Source organism: Oxyura jamaicensis, chromosome 4, assembly GCF_011077185.1.
Source record: "Oxyura jamaicensis isolate SHBP4307 breed ruddy duck chromosome 4, BPBGC_Ojam_1.0, whole genome shotgun sequence".
Lineage (NCBI taxonomy): Eukaryota > Metazoa > Chordata > Aves > Anseriformes > Anatidae > Oxyura > Oxyura jamaicensis.
The window spans coordinates 2,562,293-2,585,947 of NC_048896.1; the positions used below are offsets into that span (position 1 = coordinate 2,562,293).

At 36.7% G+C, this 23,655-nt stretch overlaps 1 protein-coding gene across 5 annotated transcripts in view; it reads left to right on the plus strand.

Moving 5' to 3' along the window:
- Window positions 1-23,655, plus strand: part of LOC118166082 (connector enhancer of kinase suppressor of ras 2-like) — a 182,454-nt gene that overhangs the window by 73,034 nt on the left and 85,765 nt on the right. For all 5 annotated transcript variants that reach the window (XM_035324688.1, XM_035324690.1, XM_035324686.1 and 2 more), the window contains exons 3-6: window positions 9,469-9,671; window positions 11,123-11,210; window positions 17,153-17,194; window positions 21,196-21,315. In XM_035324688.1, coding sequence (XP_035180579.1) covers window positions 9,469-9,671; window positions 11,123-11,210; window positions 17,153-17,194; window positions 21,196-21,315 — 453 coding nt within the window. The remainder of the gene's footprint in view (window positions 1-9,468; window positions 9,672-11,122; window positions 11,211-17,152; window positions 17,195-21,195; window positions 21,316-23,655) is intronic.

The following is a 23,655-nucleotide window of genomic DNA, read 5'->3' on the forward strand; positions in this document are numbered from 1 at the left end:
CATAGGTCTTTAATTATCGCTAAACAGAAAAAAAAATCAAGTTCTTGCTAAATTTGTAACCTAAAGATGCAAATAAAAATATAAGAAAAAAATTGATTTTAAGAAAATTCACACTGATTAGTCTGGTGCACTTGTGTATCTTAGTTGTATACTGTAGGATATTTTCAAATCTAATGTAACAAACTTCATTTTCTAATGCCTTTCTGTTTCAGATATTTGTACCCTAGTAGTATATTCTTACCCTCTCCCTGTAGATATGTATATAGATATCAACAGAAAAATTAAGATGTTCCAGTTTATTCAAGCTTACGAAGTAGGGAGAGTATTTGGATATTACAGAATCAAAATCATGTTGTCTTCGTTAGGATTAAGCAGAGCAAGAAGGCTTTATGCAGTTCAGAGATCTGCAGCAAGAGCTACAATGTAAAAGCTACTTAAAAATCTTTAGTCAAGAGATAAAATAAGAAGACTGGTTAATTCTTGATCAGCCTAACCAGTCCACAGTAGAAACAAGTATACCATGCAGTTTTAACCTGGTACGTAGCGAGCCGAGTCTGGGCACAATCCGTGGCCCTTCTGAGATCCATAAAGAACGTATTTGCGCACTGTGTCAGTGCTCAGGTCTTGACCATCTCTTTTCCCTACTCACAGCAAAGCCCCTTCTAGCCGTACGCTTTTCATGTCTTCAGGAGCTATCCACAGCAATGCACCCTCATCTGCTTTTCTCACGCTTGGTTCCTCTGAGCAGGTGTCCAGCCATTGGACTGTCTTAGCACTTCGATAAAACTTTATCAACTTTATTTAAATTCTGTGTTCTGAAGGAATCTGCTTTAGGGGCTGGTCTTACGGTCTTTTTCCGGACAGATTGTTAAAGGAATGACTATCGTGTGTTCTAATTCTGGAATCAGCAATGCATGGCGCTCCCAGTAAAATGACTTTTTAAAGGTACCTTAATTACAGTTGATTACATTATACATATCAATGACAATGGAGATGCTAAAGCTTCCTCTGGAAGTTAAAAATGTAATGCAAACACTGCATGTTTAAATAAGGTTAAAATATGCATATCAATGACAATGGAAATGCTAAAGCTTCCTCTGGAAGTTAAAAATATAATGCAAATATTGCATTTTTAAAGAGGGTTAAAATATTTAATCTTAATTAATGTATCTATTACAAGATAATAGGAAGGTACATGAAGTGCTTAGAAGCACTGTGACAAGCTCCAAATTACAGGCTTAGGAGGCAAGAAAGAACTGTGACACAATTTGCTTCGGAAAGGTAGGATAATTATAATGGAAGGGAGCACAAGGGGGAGGAAAGCTTTGCACAGGAAAGAACTGAGGGGTTTCAGATAATATACTCTAATTTGTATTATGATGCTGCATATTTGCATAGTATTACCATAGTTAAATTAATAAATTCCATACTTTTATGAAATAGCATTGTGTTCTGTGTACATAAACTAGGTTATAATACTGGAGTTTAACAGCCATAATAAACTGATAGTCAAATATTATTAAAGAAGGTGATAAGGGTTGTTTTTATTGCATTGTTGTTAATTTACTGATTTAGAATGAGATCTTTCAAAGAAAATGCTGAAACATATTCAGGCATTATTCTTCTTGAACTGCTGTCCCCAGCCACAAATGTGTATTTTTGGAGTAGGGGAATTTATTTCTAGTTTGGAAAACAGCAGGTGCTAGGATTTTATGTATTTTCAGAAATACATAAAATTATTGAATATTTTAGTTTAAGTAGCACATATCCAGAGGTGACCTATATTCTTCCTTGCCATAACTCGGAGCAAAGCACACTCTATTTAGTAAGCTAGGTATCTTTTGTAATCCAGGAAAGCAATCCGAATGTAATTTCAGAATAGGTATAACTTTGTGTGCTAATACATTTAAGTGTGCAGTATGGCATCTCCTTGCTATAAAGAAACAGGAAAAGCTGTTATAATAGTAATTCCACTAGACGTTACTACAGACAGAGAAGTTAAACTGTGCAGAAGTGGAGGTTTGTGATAAGACATTCTGAGAATTAGGTCATGTTGGGTTCAATTGCCCATTATTCAGAAGTCTCATTCCTTTGCTCACCAAGGGTGTGATCATGATCATTACCCAATTAAAACACTACTGTGCAGTGACAAGTCTGACACTGTGTGAACTACGGCTGACACAGATCTGCTAACAGGGTGTTTCTCTTATATATATATATATATGTATCTTTAACTTTTACTAGCTTTCATATATATCTAGGTACATATATAACTTTTCATCCAGCGTCGTCAAGACTTGCATTTTTATTGTAAGCATTGCCCCATTTTTGCCATTCAGAAATGTGTTAAGTTTTAGCTTCCAGTCTCTACACCTGAATTTGTATCCTGGCTCACATGGTCACTAGTGGATTTTGCCAGTTGGTTTCAGACAGAGGAGTTCTTAGGCCTCATGCTAGAAGCTGCCAGGCAGGCGGCTCTGCTCGGCTCTGAGCCTTGACTCAAATGGTCACAGGCAATGCAACCCTTGGTTTTCCCCAGATCCCCAGGATCAGGTATACGACATATTTAGTACAGTGTGTCAAAAATGAAGTGGTGGACTCCAGTATGCCCTAAGAACTGGTGATGCCGAAGGAGCAGCTGTCAGCGGGCTACAAGTAATGTAATTTTTTTTTCTATCTGCATACAGCTCCAGCAGAATTTTAACACTACCAGGTTTAATATGCTAATTACAGGCTATAATTTATTCTTCCCTTCAGCTCAATTTACGTCACCTCTGTTCACATAAAATACCAATCTAGATCTTTTAGCACTTTATCTGAAATTATAAATACTTAAAGTAGGCCATATTCTGGGGAACCGAGGTTTTATACATACTTTTAATTTAGTATTTTAATGAAATAGTAAAACTTGTTTATTTGTTCAGATAATTTAAGAGAATGTCCTCTGTGATTTAAATGAAAAAATTATTTTACCTCCTTCAATTTGCTATTTACATAAAGGAGATTAAGCTTGCAAATTTTTCTTAAAGAGAAGAAATGACATGTGTGACTGAAATACAGGGGCCAACGGGCTTTGTCCTCATAATATTTGGTAACTTCAGCTTTCGTCTGTATCATAAACATATCATAAAAAAAACAACCAACCAACCAAAAAAACACAATTAACATTGGGTCTACCTCATGACATCAAAGAACTTTTTACAAATGCAAGTGTTTCAGAATAAGCTCGTACTGTGTATTTAACCTTTAAAAATATACAACCAGAGGAAACGGAAAAACAAAACAAAACCACTACGCAAACCCACCTAGTTTTTCATTGTTTTCAACCGTCAGAACTTTATGCTAAAATTATAGCGTGTGGGTTTGGATTTATGCTTTTTAAGAGGCTGGTTTTGCCTGTTTTCCGTAGGCACTAACTGCATACACGCTCTCGTGGGCGCTGCAGTTTCCGTTGCATGGATGCAGCACGTCGCCCTGCAGCCCGCAGGGAGCCGTGGGATCCCATCTGGTGCATCACGCCTTCCCAAAGGACTCCAGAGGCCCAGAGCTGCCTTTGGGGACTTTGGTTCCTTGTCGGCTCCGAGCCCCACGTGCTGCTTCATGCCCTGGGAAGGCAGATGGGGCCGGGGCTTGTAGTGGTGGCCGCAGAGGCCCCGGGGAGCAGGGGCTGGTGGAGGCCAGCAGGCAGCCAGGACGGGACCAGGGCATCCCCGCGGAGCTGCTTCAGAGGCTGCACATCCACAGCAATTTTAAGTCGATTGTGTAATCTGAGAATGGGTCTGGTTGAAAACCTGTCTATAGCGGGGAAGATGTGCCTGAAGGTTGAGTTTTTAAATTAAATTCCCCGTCCAGCTCACTGCGGGTCCGTGCTGGGACTTGAGGAGGGCGCGGCAACGTCTCGCTGCAGTGGTTCGCAAATACATCACTTCAAAGCAACGGGGAAATGGAGCCTCGAGCAGGCTTGGAGGATGCCATGAGTCCAGATGTGTTGCTACCAGGGCTGGTGATCTTTTCGGGCAGGCTGGGACCGACAGGGGCAGAGGCACAGCTGTGTGTGGATGGGTTAAGGGCCCGCTGCCCCCTGAAACTCAGACCTGGCACCTACAGCGAGTGCCACCGGACTGTGCTGATGAATTGGGTGGCGACTGTGTCACACAAAAACATGAGCATAGCACAGTACTTGGGCTGTGGCATTTGAAATGCTGGAACATGGTGAGCTTCACAGAAGGCGCTTGATTTTCACTCAGGGTTGTTTCCTTTAACCTCTTCTGTCAGATCTCCTGCTGCTTCTTTTATTTCTCTAAACCTTCCAGTCCCATGAAAAATGTAACATCACCTACAAAAAAAAAGCTTTATATGCATCCATGAGGTGGTTTGCACATTTATCACATCCCTTAGTTACATGAATGATGACATCAGACAACCCTACTATAATTAAAAATAAATCTGCTTTAAAGAATGTCGTAGTCATTACGTATGCAATATCAACTAGCTAAAATTATGTGCTGACAATTTTCAATGTGCATTCATTTTTAATCTATGTCACTATAGCAAAAAAAAATGCATTGTTAATAGTGTCTTTAAGTATGGAACACCTTTTCTCAACACAGAAGAACTAAACTCTTATATTGCAGGTATTTCTCTCTGTTTTCATCTTCAGGTTTGAGTGATTACAAGAAACAGCTTAACACTTTTTTCTTCCATTGCAGTAGTTATTTTTTATCTTAATGTTTGCTACAAAAGATTGCACTATTTTATCCTAGTAGCAAAAATCATCACAGATCATGTTATTAGCGTTACATGCTAATTTCTCATGTTATTCCATATGTGCAATGAGATATGAGAACACCTGAAGGGTAGCCGAGGACTTTTCTGTTTCGTTCTACAGTAATATGTAACCAAATGAGTCACATTGTCAGGCGGATGAAGAAAAATCAATTTTCCACTGTTAAGAATGGAACTTTCATACCAGAATGTGTGTACACAAGCGGTTTTCAGCTATAATTGTGCTACGGACACAGAGCGGGAGGGTTCCTTGTCACAGTGTATTTAGCCATTTATTCATTTGGGATTTATGATGTAAAAAGGAAGAAATATCTGTTTGGATGCAGATTTCCTGTTTTTCCATATAGTTAAAAGTGCATATTGGAAGCTGGATATTCACCAACTTAGATCTTATACCTTCTACTCTGCTTTAAAAGGAAATAAAAATACAATCTCACTGGTAAAAACAGCACCTTATTTCGGGCTGTTCAAACAAACTGGTGTTCTCTCCTGTCTTCTGCTACAGAATGGCTTCTGACAACAGCCACCTGTTTTTGTTTTTATTATTATTATGGACTTCAAAAAAACAATCAACTGCAAAACCCCTGGAGGCTATCTGTCCTGTCTCCTCCCTCTTCCCACCCTCCAGTAACCCCAGTCACTGGGAGTAATGCTGAAGCAAGCGTCTGGGACTCAACAGGAGCGGGGCGATGGTGAGAAATCCTCGTGAATGGTTCAAAAATCAGAGAATTTTCTTAGAGGGTGTAATAGCTAAAACTGGAAAATGTTTTACAGACAGCCAGCAGACTTAAGTCTCAGTTGTACAGCTCACTGTCAAGCATCACTTTAAGCACAGTTTCATCTTGGCATCATTACTAATTACATTCTTCCATAATAAGCCCGTCTGGCTCTGATCTCACATTTGCATTTAATTTCTACTTCTTGAAATCCTTCTCTCCAACTCCGATCATTGAATTTGGCACCAGGAATTGCTGAGCTCTGATGTAAAGTATACTACTGAGTCAGTCTGTCACTGAGCAAACCAGGTCATCCTCATGGAAGGTAATCATCATCGTATGTGAAGGTAATAACGCTGCCATATACTATATTCAGTGGATGTAAAAAATCTTACTGTTTGAACAGTGCTTTTACTTGAAAAACATGAAGTAAACCTCTAGTAGATTTGCCAGTCACACCTCTGTGTTCCAGATTTGCTCTTATTTGAATCCTTTTTTAGAGGTTGTCCTTTCTGCAACGCACCGGTCAGGCCTGCTTTGCCTGCTTTTGCCTGCTTCGTTACATGGGCAAAACCCAAGTTTTTAGGGTGATTTGACAAAGTGCATGGCTGTGTAACTCTTCTAGTCAGACAGTGCTTGGAGTCACTTTAATAGTCAGTATTGGCTATCTAAACCTATATGTCCATCGCCACTAATAAAGTAAATTGACAAAAAAAAAAAAAAAAAAAAAAGGCAACATAACAACCTTAAGTGCCATGAAATAGAAACAGGGAACCAAGCAAACCTTGTTTGGTTGTTTTTTCTGACTTGTTATTAGGAATAATCCTAGTTATGCTAATGGCACTCTCCTGAACCCTTTTAGAGGTTGTGTATGTGTTTTTCTGTTGCTGTTCTCTTTTGTTTGGTTGTGTTTTTTTTTTTTTTTTTTTTTTTCTAAGCACGATTTATATCTAGGATTTACGTGCAGCAAGGAAATCACCTGCAAGAGATTTTACAAGCTCAACAACAAAATTTCTACATTGTCTTTCACAATAGCAGTATGTATTTAACACTGAGAGACAAATATAGAGCTGTGAAAACTGAGGTCCGATATGGTAGCCGTGATAATGATTTAATTTGGCAGGTCTGAGACTATCTGTGAGCATCATGCAGATGAGATGCCTACGGGAATTAGAAGAGATCTGAATACTTGCAGTGTCATATATAGAGAACAGGGCTACCCACCTACTTCTTCATTATCATAAACCTTGTGCAACTTCTCCATCCTTGTTTTTAAGTACATTCGCTGAATAATAATGGATATGGTTCAAATTGTGTGTGTAACCACCTGTTTGTTCTTGTCTCCTCTGAGACAATCTCTTTTATATCCCTTTACTTGGTTAGTGGCTAGGGCAGGTTGAAAGGAGCCCTGGCTTCTTTTGATGGTTTCCTACCACAGTGCCACAGTGGGGCTTGTAGGGCTTCACGGCATCAGGCCTGCAGCCAGGCGAACTTGTCACAAAGGAGGCTGGCAGCGGGGAGAGAAACGTGCAGGTGGCACGAGGTGAGCTGTGATGCAGCAAAGGAGGAGGCCGTGCTTGGGGAAGATACTTTCAAGCATTGTTTTTAACTGTTCTTTTTCCAATTTTATAGTTGTTTATGGTTGTTTCATTTATTTGAACATCATAGGTGTTCAACCTTAAATTTAGTGCAATTTACTTTTTCTTCTACAGAGATGTTGAGTCATTGTCATTTCTGTAATATTTTATCTTTTCCCCTTTATTATATCTAAATCTCAGCTAAACCACTACTTTGCATCAGCACTCTTGCTTTGCTGAAAAATTTCCTGTAACCTTCTGATTATCTTTATGGACATATTTTATCTATGCTTTGTTATATTTTAAATTTTATATTGACATTAATTAAGGCTGCCATTGGTATGCTAATTAATAAGCTTAAGATAAAACAATCTGCTTATTAGGTGGATTTCCTCAAACACATTTTGTGTTTTCTGTTGACTTGAGCAAATCTATACAATTCAGTGTAGCTGACTGCACTGGTAGTGTCTAGCCCTTTTTCTTCAAGACTCAGACTTTTACTCGAGTGAAAGCATACTGTTTTTTTTGGAGATTCACTGGTCAAGCTTTTTCCATTCCTATGTGGCTTTCCTTGAAAGCAAACTGACAGGTTCCCTGAGCTTTTAAGCAGTAATTAATTACTGGGAGAAACATTTTGTTACCACAGGGATAATAAAGGTTGGACTGGGAAATAAAAACAGGAGGATCTGGTTTATCATCCTTATAAAATGCTGTTGAGTATGCAAAATCAAACTTTTCCCAAGGGTAAACGGGACGCTGCTTAGTACAGTTTCCTGGACGTTGCAATACACCCACTTCCTCATCATCTTGGCATGAGGAGAAGTGACAGAAAAAGGGGAGGGAAATAGCAGAGGGAATTCCTTCAGTGCTTTAATAAAAGAAAGATTAGTTACAAATATCAAACAGATTGCATGCTAATACTAATATCAAATACAGTATTCTTTTTGACTATAAACTTTTCTAAAATAGAGTGCTTTACTTCAGTGAAGCTGTAGTTAACTGTACAATGTTTGTTTTGGAAAAAAGATTAAGAGAATTGTTCTTGGCTGTAACTAAGCCAATGTAATTTTCATTTGCTTCACTGTTCAGTCTTATATGAGATGCTTCCAAACCTCATTGACTGACTGGGATGCTTTAGGCATGATATGTATATAATACTGAAATTCGTTCTGTCCCTAGCATTTAAAGTTATTTTTAAAAGTAAGCTCTTTGTAGTGAATTAACTTTGAAATACCAAAGTGCCTTGTAGTTTTCCTCAGAGTTGAGGTGGAGGGCTTCCTTCATTTTTCAGAGTGGCAGAGAAGGCGGGGACCTGTGCACCAGCCAGAACTGCTCTAACCTCAGAAAACAACTTTACCTACTATTTGTTTGTATTTTATTTGACTTCCCTACAATTTTCCCTCTTTGGTGTTGGAAATGTTTAATCTTTGTACATATATCCATGTTAGCATTCAGCAAGATTGCGTATTTGTTTGCTGTTTGTTATCATCAGTTTCGAGGAAGAAGTTGAGGCAGAAAAATTAATATGCAGTATTGACGAACAGTCATCCTCTATAACATATGCATAGTTGAAATTCCTAGTGAGCAATCAATTCATACTGTGAACGCTGATTTTGTTTAAGTGCTCATTAAAATCTTTCCCATGCTACATCCTGTTGTGGCAGCAAGAGATCCTGTTTCAGTTCAGCCTGAGACTTTCTATGTGAATCTGAGTTAGTTACTCTATTTGAGCTGAAGTCCCTTCATAAAGAGAAAAAAATAAAAAAATGTGAAAAGTTGTAAATTGAAAACAAACAAAAACCATCAGAATGAGAACAGTGGAAGAATATCCATTAAGAACTATTAAGTATGAAGGCGCTACCGTTGCCTGAAGTCTCTGAACCACTCGCATGTTGACTACACGCCTGCTCTTTTCTCAGATTTGTCCCTAGGCATTCACTGCCGACAGGAGTACCACATCTTTGGTCTGACGTGACCTGACCGTTCACATGTTATGTTACGTGTGGTGTGACAGCTGTTCACCGACAGCAGCAGAGTTCAGCAAGGAATTACCCCATAACAGCCTGTCGCTAAGACTCGCTGAGGTTTTTTACCTTATTCACGGCATAAGCAGTAGTGGAGCTCTGCTAAGGTGAAGTCATTACAAATTAGCAGAGGGACTAATGCTAATCCGAGTGAGACCCTGTGTGCTGGGACCACGAGGCTTGGGGTCTGTAGCACCATGGGTGGGCTTTAAACAAAGCGGCCCGTTGCTGGTCTGACACCAGGCATCCATAGATCTGTCTTCCTTTCAGCCACGTACCGGTTAGAACGTTTTACCTCATGGTTCTGTTCACATAGTTTACAACACCCTGCTTCATTTGATTGTCTGTTTTCTTCTTTCCCCTCAGAATTATGGTTTGGAGACCGAAAACCTGAGAACTCTCTCTCACAAGCTGAATGCCTCAGCCAAAAATCTTCAGAACTTTATAACGGGTCGAAGGAGGAGTGGCCATTATGATGGCAGGGCCTCCAGACGACTGCCAAATGATTTTCTTACCTCTGTAGTTGACCTGATTGGTGCTGCCAAGAACTTACTAGCCTGGCTGGACAGGTAATTTACTCTTTCTTAATCCCATGAGAATAATTCCTCTTTTATATTGTTATTTTTATTTATTTTATTTTTAGTTTTAGTTTTTTGTTTGTTTGTTTGTTTGTTTGTACCCTTTTAGTCTAATATTAAGATACCAGCTCTGGAATTCTACCTGTAAATTTTGATGAGCAAATTTCAAAAATATCGGAGGCAAAATGTAGTACCCTTTTTTCTTAGGAGGGTGCTAAATTATTCTCTAGTTATTTGTTCATACTCCTTTCAGTTTGATAGTATTTTCTACAAAAATTGAATTTTACTGCCGTAAATGGTAGCCCATTATTGGTAATTTCAGAAAGGAGGATGAGGAAAAAAGATCATAGAGTTTGAACTGTATTTCTTTCATCAAAAAGACACAAAATAAGATGGAGTTAAGTTAATCAATTAAGAATATTAAAAGTAATTTCTCTTACTTGCTTAGCCAGGAAAGAAAAAGTTTCTTATTGGAGTTTTTAGCAAGAATTTGAGAATTTGAACTGATTACCATTAATGCTCCAGATAAATGTAGTTAAAATTTTGGCTGTAGGAAGACAATAACCAAAACATTAAATGACATCATGGAATTTATGTTTTGTTTCAGTTTTCTAGAGTTATCGTAATGGAGAGATTCATCTGGAATCTTGACTGCTCTTCAATGTATAAATGGCACCTTAGAAATCACAGTGAGAGTGAATCACCCTCCTTCACAGGATTTATATAATCCTGGTGACATCTTCCTAACCTAATGCCAGCAGTCATATTCCCTTGGGCTACGACCTTGTCAGTTCTTATAAATTCAAATGAGATCAGATTCAGCTAGAGTCTGGAAAGCCTGCAGAAAATCCTAGTGTGCAGGAAGCTGTTAGTGACTAAGTATGCATTACTTTGCTCTCTGAATTAAAGTGCTAACTGCTACTGAAGAGTAATGTCATTCTAGAAATGTTGTCTTTTTAATGAACCATACATGAGAAATCTTGACTACTTACTTTTTTTTTTTTTTTTTTTTTTGGAAGCTCATATTTCACCTCCTTAAGAATGATAACTTCTGGTGTTCTGGCCAAAATCCACTTTACATCCTTTCTGCCAACATTGTTTCTTGTTTCAAAGACATATTTTTAAAAAGTTGTGTGATTTGCTGCTGGAGATTGTCGTGGTTAGGTGATTCACACTTCTGTGGCGTAGACCTGATCTCAGTATTACATATATCTTCTAAATGCCCACAGAGACTCCAAAAACCAGTAGACTGTACTATTGAAAAATATATTCGTTATTTCAAGACTTTTTTGGACTAAACCGTAGAACAATTAACTGACCTGATTACATTTGCCTTAATGAAAATGAATTTGCCATTAGTCTGGTTTACTGTATAGCACTGGTTATACTGTAAACGTGATTTATCCTTAACACTATGTAAACCTGTTCTATCCTTCTCACAGGTCTCCATTTGTCAGCGTGACAGAATACTCACTGCTGAAAAACAACATTGTTCAACTGTGCCTGGAATTAACAACCATTGTGCAACAGGTAGGAGTGGTTATCTTCCACTATTTCTGAGTCCCATTGCTTAGAAATCGACATAGGAAAAGCATTGCTAAACTTTTACTTTGCCAGAAAAAAAAATGCTTTAGCCTTATCTTTCTGTTCCTTGTATATTCTCTTTTTGAAGTAAGAAGTATTCTCTTTTCTGAAGTAAGAAAAGTCATACACAGGTACAGGAAAGCTGAGTGTAAATTCAGTTTGCAAATTTTTACACTTAGCTTCCCTTCTTGTGTTTTGTTAAAAAAAAATTGACGAGACAAAATAGTGTTACTGAGACATGTGGAGAAGTTAGAGAACAGATAAGGACTGTCTTAGAATGAAGCAAAGAGGAAGACAAAGAGTATAGGAGGGGAAGCAAGAAGAAAGAAGGGCTCCATTGCCTCCCTGTTGTATGCTGGCAAACTTTTCCATGTAGCCTCACCATAGAGTAGTCATAGAACTCGTTTAATTACAAGGGCTTCCGGAGGTAGTAGCATTCTGAGGACTATTTTTTTTCTCAGTTTGGCTTTAGTTTCTACAGGAAAAAAAAAAAAATAATAATAATTGCATTTGTATTGTCTAACTAAGGCTGAGAAAAAAAATAGCGGTCTTTGTCTTTTACAATATTATCCTTAATTTCTAATATTCAGATTTCTTTCCTTTTATGAATTTTGGTCCTTTATGCATTTTTGCAGTGGAAAACAAGGATCCTTCTTCTCTTTTCCTGGTTTACAAATTCCTATGTAGGCATTTAATTATTTATGTATCTTTATTAAGCTTTCTCTTACAAGGTGTTTATAACACTAGGCTATTTTTGATTTACAGGCTAAGCAAAATGAACTTTCTCTACAATACAAAAAGTTTGGATTTTGATTTCACCCTTCAGCTGATATTGCGCTTTGAGTTTGATTTTTCCCTATGGTCTTGGTGGAAATCATATAATTTTGAATTGCTGTCTTCATTTCTGCCATTCGTTTGATTGGTTTTGGCAGATGAAATTCACTTTTCTGCTAGCAATAGTTTGGGGTTTGTTTTTTTCCTTCAATTCTTCTACTCCACTGCAAAAGCTGTCCTTTTTTTGACAACTTAAAAACAATCTGACTTTTACCGTAAACTCCAATACATTCCAAAATGAAAAATGTTTAGTTACTTCTTCAGGTCAGTTACAAGTCAAGTCAAGTTTTGTCTTTTCCTTATCTTATTTTCAGATCTTTATTGTTTAATAGCCATCTATTAACTCGTTTTTATAGTATATTAAACTTAGCACCAAAAGGTGTAGATAAAGCAGTATCATTTTTAGGGAGACACTTTTGTTGTTACTAAATCTGAGGAAAATTTATCTTAATGTGTGAAAGCAAAGGTGTCTCACCTAAACCAAAATTGTGGTCTTAACTGTGGGATAAAATATGAATTCAAAAGCATAACTAATTGAAAGGCATAACTAACAGAAACCTAGATCTCAGATCCTTTCTGATACTCTTTTTTTTTGTGACTAAGATAAGTTTTAATCAGTGTGAGAGCAGCAGCAAAGGCCATGCATTTAGCACATTAAGTGAGTGAGGAATGTTTTCAACCTGAAGATATATTTTGTGCAAAATTAACATGCTTTGTGTGTATTATTTACAGCTGCCACTCAAGGTGAACGCCCTTTTAAATAGGGGACATAACTGTGTAATCTCAGTTTAATATCGACAACACTTACGTATTTTCTTGCTATGATGTACTGTAGGTATCTTAGTGGAATAATCTTAGACATAAAAAGGAAGTAAATTTTCTAGCTGTTAGGTCATATTTTTGTGTAAGTGTGAAAATAAGATCTTCATTCAAAGTTTAAACAAAATACATGCATTGCAACATTGGGTATTATTATTTACATGCCATGTAAATGCTATGATGAGTCATCAGGCATTTGTTCATCTGTAAATAGTATCTTCTCATACTGGCTATTAGAAAATGGATCTTTGTTCTCTAGTTCTACACCTGCCCATTTTCTTATCCCTCACAATCCCCCTTTCACTAAAAAAGTGAAAAAGAATAACATTATGTAAAAAACAAAAAAAACTTTGAGGCATTGATTTTGAGGTTATCATCACCTCAAATCAGCACGTTATCATCAACACACAAAAATGTGTTGATGATAACGTGCAAAAAAGCATGATGAGTATTGTAAACATTTCAGCTTTCTATAGGCTTAGTTTTGAAGTATAACTCCAGTGTTAAAGCAGAACAACTCTTATTTTTGTTCTGAAAATGAATCCATCAGATTAATTTAACAGAGTTTGGATTTGGTTATGATATAGAATTGTGCCTATGTTGGAGGAATGCTAAGTGGAGTAACTGGGAGATAGCAAGTTAGGGATTTTGTTCTTAAAATGTATGCAATGGTTAATTTTTCCTTGAGTAGAAAGTGTTCACTTGTTCTAGTGGAAGCTGTTTTCAGATTACTTTTTCCTGATAATTTCAAAGATATTTAAATCTGTGATAGATGCTTCAATAGGAGCAAACATTCTCTAAACAAAAAAATTCTTACCAAAGAACGTCAGCACAACTTGAGCTATTTTTTTTCAATAATAGCCAAGCACCTTTTGCTTGTTTTCCACACCAGTCATGTTTAATCAACCTCTCCGAGATAAATTAAGAGATCATATCACAGATTTTTTCCCTGATTTTAGTTGAATACTTTGTGTTTAGGACGATGTGTATGTTTTAAAAGCTATCTAGTTCATATTGCAATTGATGGAAAATTGGTTTTTAGAAGTTTCCTGTACCTGGTCTAACTTTGAAATTACCTCTTCTTTGAGCAGGTGGTTGGACTAGATAACCTTCAGAGTCCCTTCCACCTGAATCATTCTGTGATTCAGCAACTGCCCTTAAAAACATGAGTGTTATTTTCAGTTTGAAGTTCACAGACTTGAGCTTTCAGCCCCTCAATCTTGTTATGCTTGTGCTTGCAGAAGAACATTCTGTTATCAAACATCTGTTCACTGTTTTCTAAATGTAGATTATGATCAGGTCTTTACTAATTAAACCAGGTAAAATGAGTTACTCTAGTGTCTTTACCAGGCTGTATTTACCTAATTAAGGAACAGTCTCATTCTTTTTAATGTGTGAATTCCAGAAGTGTTCAATGTTATGTATGCAAGCAACATATTCTAAATATCATTTTGTCATGTCCACCATTCAATGACTGCAGTAGGTCTCTACTGAAGTGTGATATTGGGAAGTGGCATTCAACTGGCAAATACAGATTTTTAAGTTCTTTTCAGACCTGCTACATCATAGTTTTTTTTTTTTTTTTTTTGACTTAACTCATGCTGCTTTATTGTGCTAAGATAATGAACTAAATATTTTACATGTATAAGTACTTTTATATGTTAATTGTACTCAAGAATATTTTGTCATAAAATATTCTTTACAGTATCTGAAAATTTCAGCAGTACTTGCAATCACTTTCAGAATTGTAAACTAAAATTATGAATGTTGTATCCAAGTCATATTAATCTTTTTTTCTTTATCAGTATTCAGAAACATGCTCTTTTGCCTTATCAGAGTTGTGAAGGTGTCCTGTACCTTTGAAAGACAGGATGTTCTGGATAGTGCAGAAGCTGGCTTTTATGTAATACTGTTGCTGTGACTATTTTGCAGTTCCTGTATTTTACTGTTTTACAGTAAAGAAATAGACTTGAGAAATATAATGCAGCTACTATTTTTTAAAAGTTTTTAAACTCTAAATTAAAAAAAAAAAACCTCTTCTTATTTATGTAGGACAGAGAAAGAATATCACTAGAAGTATTTATTTTCTCTCTCTCTCTCTCTCTCTATTTATATATACTTATATATTCTATAAATGTTAGTTCTGGAAGTATATGTATATATGTATTTATTTTTTAAAATGAGATCCCCAGTGCATTGCTATGTATCAAGGAAAAAAAATTAAAAAAAATAAAAAAATAAAATAATAATGTCCTATGTATAATAATATTTTAGTATAATATTGCAGTGCTTTTAACCTCTCGGTTAAAATACTCTGATGTATTAAAAAAAAAAAAAAAAAAAAAAAAAAAGTCAATATGCATATAATTTGGAAGGAATCCCAAAACTATTAACATTTTTAATGCTAATGTAATCTTGAATGTGCAACCTAAGTATAGCTAACATTAATTCTGCTCTACAAAACAGTAAAATTTCAGTTTTACTATACAAGCCTTTGACCTGAACTAATTAAGCCTGTTCAGAATTAAGCTCATGTTGTGTTTCTAGCACAGAAATTAAAGGAATAATTTAGATAGGACCATTAGCTCTGAAGTCAAGCTGTAAGCTGTCCTGTGATCATTTTTTTCTCTTGGTACTTGAAGGGTTAAAGGAGATGGTGGATATGCTGTTTGAAGTGTGTACAAGTTGTAGGGAAAACTGCCTTGGGCAATGCCAACCAAACTGACTAATTGAAATCTTTTTTTTTGTGCTGAAGAAAATAACAGTATGAATACAGAAGAAACATCAAAGGGGTGCTTGACCATGAAATGCTAATATAAATTATTCTGTTCCTTGCCGCTCACGATCTGGTTTTAACTTTTATTCTGTGACAATAATTTGAAAACAGTCTTCATTTAGAAATTAATTTCTCTACGGAAGTGCCAGTCCTCCAAGCTGAACTTGACGCTTAGATTTGAAGCTGAGACAGTCAGTTGTGCTCTGGGCCTGTGCGCAGGGCTGCGGGGCTTGCTCAGGCTGAAGCTGCGGCAGCCTCGGTGCACTGAGGGACACCTTCCTTGATGCAGTGCCCCACGGGAGCAGGTTCACAAGCTGGACGTGGCCTCTGCACTTAACTGCATTTATTTTGTTACATAAAAGCCCCCCATTGACACAGCAGGTAGGCATCACAGGCGCCCACCACATAGGAGCCTGGTGGGCTGCGTGTCTCAGGCAAGCGGCAGAAGGTTCTGGAGCTGGGGCCGCCAGGGCCACGGGCTTAGCTGCGGCTGCCCTCAGAGGTGACCAGGTCTGGGACAAGTTCCAGGCATTTCAATTTTCTCCTCACACTGCCTGTCCAACTTGTGTTTTCTTTATTCTCCTTTTAATTTTTTACTAAAACATATTTTGAGGGCTGGGGTGGCTGTTCAGGGTGCTGATGGACAGGAGAAAGGTGAATTAGAGCTGCCTCACAGCACTTGGGCCCTCTTCTGTAGCAAAGGGTTGAATGCTGTCTTGCCGTGACTCTGTCTTGCAATAGAGGATCTTTTTGAAAAAATCATCAAACATTAAATAACAGTAGAGGCAGTATATCTCTTTTAGGAAAAAGCTTCCAAAAAAGGAAGTAGCCACCTGAAATTCTGTTAAATAAAAATGACTTAAGTTATGGAGTGCTAGGATTTATTATCCTTAAAAAACTTGCAAACTGGACACACTATGTTTAATAACTTTAACATTGTATTATTCGATATATTCATTTACTCTTCCTTCCCATGCCTTACAGTAACACAGACTACCTAGTTGTAGTTCTGACATGACTGCACCCCACGCAACCTGTACAACAGCCAGCAAGCGTTCTGCCTGGCAAGGCCGGGCAATGTCTCTCTCGCTCAGATTATCAGTGAACTTCCAGCATGCCAGATAAATTATATTCAGTTATTATTTTCTTGCTGTCACAAATCTGTCCCCCTGGTTTACATGTATATTGTTGTTGGTATTGAGCACAGGATTTTCCTTACTATAAATGGAGAAAGAGATCCTGGAGCTTAGCCAACCACAAGAGAAGGCAGGTTACTTTTGTGAAATAATCCTTTGGGCATGACAACTAAGGTGCTCATTTGTTTTTACAGGTAAATCTGTAAGAGAGGGCAATCAGCATGAAGTATGTTTTTCTTTCTTAATAGGAGATTTAAAATAAAGTTCATTAATTGTTGTTTTAATTCTTTATTTTTATTTTATTTTATTTTATTTTACCACAGGATTGTACAGTGTATGAAACAGAAAATAAAATTCTTCATGTGGTAAGTAATCTATGTATTCTACTTCACTATTCTCTAGTCCTACTATCTTACTGGACACTCCCTCTTAGCCTCCCTCCACACAGTTCCCTGGAGTAATGCTCTCTGTCATACCTGCAGCTAATTGCAAATAATTATTGTTCTCAGGTTGGTTTAGAAGCTTCATGGTACTATGAGATGGTATATTCTTAAAAGTATAGTACTCTTACTAGGATTCCATCAATGGATCCATCACCTATTGCATTACTAATTTCAGTGGTTGTCAGACTGAGAACACTGTAAGAGCCTTCAGCACTCTAAAAATCTAATGACTCAAGGGAAATGGAAGAATCTCATGCAAAGTTATTGATTGAATATTGGTCTTTAAGTGCAAATACTTTATATTTTCATGGTACCAGCACAGAAAGCTTATACTGACAGTGAGATAGAGTTAAAATGTATTGTTAAAGGGAAATCTCAAAGGATTTACAAGTTCAGATAAGCTTTTGACAAGCTCTAACCAAGTGCCTGGCTTTTTTTTTTTAAAGCCTTTTACACATACTCTGCTTCCAGCAGGGATTAAAATTTGTCATAAAACATTGATGTGCTGTTAAATTCTGAAAGCATGCAGTGACTTTCAGGAAAAAAGGCTTAGTATTGCAAACCTGATTCTGAAAAGGAGTTCTAAAAGCACCTGAAATCTTCTGGGATTTGGAGTGTATATATATATATATACAAACATCTTTTAACTCATGACTTGTAATTCTAACTGTATACAACTTCTAGAATGCAATTTTTATCAGGAATGTTACTTTTGACTTTTCTACCTGTTCTGGATAGAAGCCTGAAAAAGTAGAAAAGGAGAGAAAAGTTTCAGTTGTAAGTATTTTCTAGGCTTAGCAATGAAAGTGTGATGAGCCCTAAGGAGCCTGGATCCCAGGGCAGTAGAACTCACTGCAGCCTGAGCAAAAATCACCTGGAGCTTACCAATGCAGAGCATCCAGGCTCTGAAAATCAACCTGTTCATTATCATAACTCTGCAGTGAGAAGAATCACCATCTTTCTCACAGCATCTTAAAAAATAAAATAAAAATTAAGGATGCTGAATTAGAGAATGAGCTTTGTAAATTGTTAATTCCCTTTATGGTCTTATTTTATTTCTTAAAAATAATCAATAAAATTAAATAAAGGAAAATGCTCCCCCCCCAAAAAAAAGAAATGACACTTTAAAGTAAAATTTTACATTTATAAGACAAAGGATCTGTAACTCCACACCACATGGAACTTTGTTTTAATTCTGGAAGATATTATGAAAGATACAGTAGAGTATTGAAGGCAGATGTGTAAACCAATGATCCAGGATTGACTTTCTTCATCAGTTACCAGAGAGCTTCACTGAGGTGTAGATTTGTTTGGAGGAGCTCCACACTAGGCATGTGTATGCTCAGATGATGTGATTGCACAAGTCATATGAGTAGATTGTGTCTACTCTGCAACTCAGGTATTATGGGAAAAGATAAATTATGAAGGAGTAGTTTTCAGGATCAATTAACAAACAACAGCACATGTCTGAGAGTCAGGTTTCTTTTGTCTCGATGTCTGCTCAGCAAAATATGTTTTATAGGACTCTGTCAGTTCTGTATACGTATGCGTATATATATACAGCACACCTGTGATAATTAAAAATGCCAACCTGCTAGCTGCTCTTTCTGCAGTAAATGCAGATCATGAACTTAAATTCACTGTACAGACCTAGCAGTAGCTGCCATAGTAAAATATTTTTGTGACATGCAAGTTTCTGTGGTGTGTTAAAGACTTATTGCTGTCGTAGAGATTCTGTTCTTATCATGGCACATTTCAGGAGTGTAATAAATAGTTTTAGATAGCCTGTAAAAATGTATGTAGAGTTCCACTGCATCAGGTACTGAACTTTGTGAAGCACCCACCTTTGTTTGAGATTTTCTTAAGTTCAGTGGTATTGCACAATCTGGAGAGCATGAACATGGTTTCATGGTGTTTTTGGAACTAGTACACAGGATTTCAGTGCTTTCTATTTTTTTATGCTAAAAATACTTTAGCATATACTAATGTGTCTCCTCACATTGACAGTGTTAGATCAAATGTTAGTTCCAGTCCCTGTGCTGTTATTCATCAATTTTCCTCAGTTGTTCCCATCAATACTGTCTCAGCCTTTGCATTATTTGTAACTGATGTCAGGCCTGTCTTGTATCTCCTGTACTACTTTTACATCAAACTGGTATTTTTAATTATTCCAATATATTATTATTGAGTATTTTCCTGCTGCTAATCTCCTACATCAACTTTAAATAACTTTCAACTTTAAATAACTTTCTGAACTGTGGAGAGATCTTAAAGATTCAGAAGATTAAGTTTGTTTGAAAACTTCTTTATTTAGTTCCGAAGTGTATTTACTGAGAAAGTATTTGCAGGTGACAACGGTAAAATTATAAAACATAAGGAAGTAGACTTGTTGCCTGTTCTGTATCTCAGCTGTGTGTATGATCTTAAAAAGATGTCAAAGCCTAAGAGAGTGCCTTAGTTGGAAATCAAAATAGTATTTTGATATGATAGTAATTCAAAAGCTGACTGAAAATATATACACACAGCCAGGCCAGCCATCAGGCGGTATGTAGACTAGCAGTAAAATACATTTTTGAGCCAGCCAGTTTCCATATCTGTGGTGGGAAAAGACAAGACCTAAAGTTTTGTTTACAGTTTCTGTCCCAAAGCTGAAACTGCTAGAAATGTTCCTGTTATTTTGGTGACCTTTAGCTGCAGTCATGCATACCTGAATGTGAGGCTTTGCATCTTGCATCTGGTACAAAATAGAAATGCCACATCCGGTACTCCAGAGCTGTACTTAACTTTCCAGATGAGTAACTGTACAGTGAGTTGAAATATTATCTATAAATTCACTCAGTTAATTTATTCATTGTGACAACTTAATTTATTTAACTTATATGTATAGTGTCAAATGAGATATTAGAAATCCTCATGGTTTTGCAAATGCCTGAAACAAAACTTCCCTTAAGGGATTTCACTACCATTTACAATAATTAGTGAAAATGAGAGTATAGCCCCTGAAGGAAAACAGATGAATACAGTGTAACTTCGACGGGAAGACCATTCTAGAATTCATCTAAATTAATGCATTCAGATTAGGTTCAAATATTTTTAGGCATATTTTTTTTGAAGGAACTCTTTAAGAAACACGTGCAAACCTGGGAATAAATCCTTACACATGAAAATTCTCTAAGATCAGTTTCTTTCTGATCCACAGACTTGCTGTTTGGCTTTGATGAATCTGTCACTATCACTGTTAGCACTGATGCACTACAGTTCCTAATTGGAAGGTGTTTGTGTGAATTCACATTAAGGTTTTGAGACCTTTAGCTGGAAGGCATCATAACATAAAAGTATTACGTTGTTCCATTGACCTAGAATATCAGTTAAAGGATGTGTTCGAAGATGCGTAAGAAATTTATTTCAGGCACTGTTTCTGCCAGTGTTATTTTTAACAAAGACCTAAGTTGTATAATACAAAATTCACCGAGTTACCATTGTTGGTGGAATTTCTCTGATTATTTGGTAACCAAGATAGGTTATTAAGTTGGTGTATAAGGCATTTATTTTGCCCGTTTTACTCTACTTCTATTGTATTTGTAGTGGTACATCATAATAACAGATGAGTTGAAGTTCATCGGGCTTTTTTTTTTTTTTTTTAAGTGCATGTAGTTGGGCTGGAGAAATTAATTCAGGTACTTAGATGTTCATAATAAAATATTTTGGTCAAAAGAGCTGTACATGCATGTATATTTTATTGACATGGATGTTTTCACTTAAGCTCTCATTCTTGACTTTCCAGCTCCTTGACAACCTGTAGGTTTTACAATGCTAAGAAATAAATGATCTGTTTATCCTCAGATAGTTCTCAGAAGAAGAACTTCTTTGCCAGTAGTTGCAGTTGAATGTGAGTAATTATATTGACTTGTTTTTCTTCATAGTGTAAAACCTTGTCTGGAATTTGTGACCACATCATTTCACTCTCATCTGATTCTCTGGTGTCACAGTCAGCACATCTTGAGGTAGTTCATCTCACCAGCATTATGCCCAGTGAGGGTTTGGTAAGTAGCAAAGTAGTTTAACTGTTAGAATACAGAATACAAGCATCAGTTCTTGAAAATGATTTCTTTTTTTAATTTGTCAAGAAATCAAAATGTGTTTTCATGCAGTGTCCTACTATTTCATTTTGTAAGCTGAATCTAATTTCTGAAAGTGGTTTCATCAGCATTAATGTAAATAAAAGGATTGTAATTTAAAAAAAAAAAAAAATTAAGCCTGTTTTACCTACAGCTTCATGTGCAACTGGTAAACATATGAGCATATGATTAATTACCATTAGTTAATGCGCTTTGAAAATGATTAGTGGAAGGTATGTTTCTTGGTCTTGCATTAAAAGAGTTATATGCCTCCCTTGTGATTCAGTTCAAATAAAACTTTAATTAATATCATCCAAGAAACAAAACCCATCCCTTACATTCATAAATGATTGTTCACTGAGCAGAATAGGTAGATATCTTTTGAACATCCTGGCTGCCTTGGAGTAGCAATTGATCATACCATTAAAATTTTCTCAAGTTGATAATGTAATAATTATTTGGCTACCCTTTACTAGTGTACTGTTATATTTGGACAAGGATTTTTTATGGGGTTCTAGGTGTCAATGGGCAAAGGTTTCTATCTCCTCTCCCTAGTCCCCCACTTCACAATCATTCTGACATCAGTAATCTGTAAGATTCATAGGGATTGTGCCTGGGAACCTAACATCCTGCTAAAACTAGAACTTTGGAACTAGAAGGTCTTTAAGATACCTTTCAACTCAAACCGTTCAATAAACTCTAGAGTGAATGGTAGCACTTCAGGCACTTGGATGTTCTTGCACAGGCTCATCTGCAGAAAATTCTGGTATTGACAATTTAAAATACGTTTTAGTGTCATTATATGCATTGTGATATATTTCTTATTTGTAACGGAGTGTGATTTACAGATTTGTTCTAATTCCTGTCAGTTGAGATGTTTTGTATTATTTGACCATGTTAATCTTTGCCCTGACACTGAATAGTAATGAACATCATGTGCAAGTTCCATCAGAGTTACAAGAGCATAATTATTGATGTATACATATTAATTGAGACTGCTGCATTTTAATAACGAGTAATTTTTTGTATGACTAGATACATTACTTTAGTCTTTATAGTTAACAAAGAACACTACAGCATCATAAAATGCATTTAATTTTAATTCTGTGGCATCATAGACACTTAACCCAGTACATAATCCTAAAGACAGACAAATTGCTTGCTGCGCTGCTGCATCTTAATTGCCAGATCTGCTCTACTTGTGGCTTGGTTTCCTCTCCTGGTCCAAGTTCTGGGTTAATGCAGGGATATCCAGGAAATGCCAGATCAGTGTCATTTACAGCTTGTCCAGTACATATATTGTAAAACAGTCAGTGCTTTTGACTTGCATTAAGACTACTACATCCTGCCCACTAGCAGTCTGGATCTCTGTGACTTTCTTTTCTATCCAGAAATGTGCAATATTAAGCAGGTGGCTTGCAGGAGTTCTTGGTTATGAATGGTATACTCTCTGAGCAGCTTACCCTGCAACCTCAGAGTACGATTTAATCCTTTAAGGCATAGATGGCGGAGGTAAGACTTGTTGGCTGCATTGTTGTGGCCAGTCATGTGGCCTGCAGTTTCCTCCAGACTGCCCTCTTTCCCAGCAGAATGTCAAGCAGACAGGGCCTGTGCTGTACCAGCGCAGCAGGCTGGGCTCCATCACTAAGTGGAAGAGCTGTGGTGTACTTCTCCATCTGCAGCATACCGATAAGTTTGTAGCCAACACAACTGCAGTAAGTGGGTACTGCTGACAGAGGACATGAGACAAATACTGCAATCAAAATTGCCCATTTAAATTTTTTTTTAGATGAAGTGAAATCACCGTGAATGACTGAGTTTTCTATGCCTAATTGTGAAGGCACTATAACATGGTAGGTTGGAAAGTTCTTTGTAATCAATTTTGCTGACATTATGTTCTGCTTAGGAAAAAAAATATGAAAAAAAGGACTATAAATGGGAATAAAAGAAAAATCATGTGAATAGGAAAAGAAAACATTAATCAGAATCAAATATAGAACAGAGTAATGAATTACAAATGGCTTTCTCATGATTGTATAGCAGCTTTTTTCCACAGGATCTCTGCTCCATTCAAGAGAAAAATGAATGCTATTCACTGAATGGAAAGTATTCAGAGTTCCATTTTTATCCTTATCATTCAGTGTAGGGTTTGATGTCTTATTTACCACACTTCAGCTAAGCTCTGTGTTCCTTTGAGATACTAATTTCATCATGAGATTTGTTTTTATGGCCTTACTGGGTGCTTCACAGACACTAATTAATTTA